This window comes from Trachymyrmex septentrionalis, unplaced genomic scaffold, assembly GCF_001594115.1.
Source record: "Trachymyrmex septentrionalis isolate Tsep2-gDNA-1 unplaced genomic scaffold, Tsep1.0 scaffold13, whole genome shotgun sequence".
Taxonomy (NCBI): Eukaryota; Metazoa; Arthropoda; class Insecta; order Hymenoptera; family Formicidae; genus Trachymyrmex; species Trachymyrmex septentrionalis.
Genome location: NW_017304438.1, coordinates 2,060,986 through 2,062,669, shown reverse-complemented (window position 1 = coordinate 2,062,669; position 1,684 = coordinate 2,060,986). Strand labels below are relative to the sequence as shown.

The following is a 1,684-nucleotide window of genomic DNA, read 5'->3' as shown; positions in this document are numbered from 1 at the left end:
CTCTCTCTCTCTCTCTCTCTCTCTCTCTGTCTGTCTGTCTCTCTTTCTCTCTATCTCTTCCGTTTCCTTGTTTAAAAAAATGTACATATATGCACTCTTTTCCTGTGATTCAGATAAGAAATCGTAATAATAACAATTGTTTTTTATAGACATTTTTTTCTCACTTTAACGTATCAAACACATATATACTTATTTCACTCTAAGTTCCAAAAGTGTGCACTAGTTCAGTAAAAAAAACCTTATAATATACATATCTATGTACGGATTATTACGTCAGCGAAATTTGTTTAATTCAGACGGTGAATGTGGGTGGATAGAGAATGATAAGGAACAATGCTATCTCCAGCTATCTCACGCGATCATCATCTTGACGGTTATCGGCTTGACGCGATTCGGGAATTACCGAGCATCGCCGCTACAGTAGAACTACCGCGATCTCGCTCGTAAGGTAAAGATCACAACAGCTGCATACGCTGACAGCTGTGAGAGCTGTGAGCAGTGTGGTTTGAACTCATGAGCTGTTCCAGTGGTTCATCTCGGACCGCTAGTGTGAGCATTGTCAATATCTTCCGGCTGCTTCTTCCTCGACTCGACTTCCGGACCGCCGCGTGAAGATAAACGGCGGCGATCTCGCGTAACTTGATCGGACACCAGCGGATCTCGACTTTGGTTCACGTGAAAGAGTACCCATGTCGTTTCCCATGTCATAATGGTAAGTAACCCGGTGCCGTATGCTCGCAGAATCTTGCCGATGTCTGCCGCGTCCGCAGATTCGACACAGATTCGTCATCGTCGTGAAACGTCAACGTCCGCTTCTAAGAACATTCTGTTTTCAGCACGATTTACGCACCATCGTCGTCGCCGAACACCGCTAAAATTACTCTCTCCTGCCTGTAATAACATAGCCTAGTCCATTATTTATGTTGCATCCACGTTTTGATCAATGTGTGATGTAAACAATGTTACTTGCCATGACTCATACGAGTGATATGGAATATGACCCTTCCATATGACTTGTGATTATGAAGGTCTCTGTATCAGGGATATGATTGCGACGTCTGTAAGTAACGCCTCCAAGCTATGACAGTGTGCCAGGGATACTAATAGGTCTGTTCTTTTCAACTGAATTTCTTACATGTCTCCTTCTAGAGTAAAAATAAAAAAAAAATAAAAAGAAAAGATGAATGGCAAGAAGTTCAGTTGGAAAGAACAGGCCTGATGTGTTTTAACAGTTGTTTCAATTTTCCAGAAGAAACGAGACTTGGCTAACACGTTTAGGAATCCATGTGTAATAAATATGTACTGACGTACACTGCGACGTGTGGAAATCCTGTTAGTATCCGTTCGTTTTGTCCTGCAAGTATACGCCTCGCGTACCTTTCTGTTTGCAGTGTATTCTTGTTACAGTTAAGGTGACACTTGGTTTTGTCATGCGGAATAGATCAATCAGTATTATCTTTGGGTCCCTTATCTTATGGGCTGTGGCTACATATTTTTTATTTTTGGATCAACAATCAGTCGGCAAGGATCAGGATAAGGTGAGCTTGTTATAATACACCATATACAGAAGATTCTAATTATTGTACACTTGCCTTTAGGAAAAGGACAAGCTATCAAATCAAATCAGCAGATTGGAGAAACAAGTAAAACAGCAGATAATTATAAATCAGGAACTTCTAGAAGG

General features: G+C 41.2%; 1 protein-coding gene across 1 annotated transcript in view; it reads left to right on the top strand.

The window, feature by feature from the left end:
* The first annotated feature begins 253 nt into the window (after positions 1 to 253).
* Positions 254 to 1,684, top strand: part of LOC108756696 (alpha-1,3-mannosyl-glycoprotein 2-beta-N-acetylglucosaminyltransferase) — a 4,225-nt gene continuing 2,794 nt past the window's right edge. The window contains exons 1-5 of the mRNA XM_018500699.1: positions 254 to 712; positions 837 to 1,060; positions 1,250 to 1,332; positions 1,413 to 1,538; positions 1,599 to 1,684. The exon at positions 1,599 to 1,684 is cut by the window's right edge and continues 17 nt beyond it. Of these exons, the coding sequence (XP_018356201.1) occupies positions 1,285 to 1,332; positions 1,413 to 1,538; positions 1,599 to 1,684 (260 nt within the window). The 5' untranslated portion in view covers positions 254 to 712; positions 837 to 1,060; positions 1,250 to 1,284. The remainder of the gene's footprint in view (positions 713 to 836; positions 1,061 to 1,249; positions 1,333 to 1,412; positions 1,539 to 1,598) is intronic.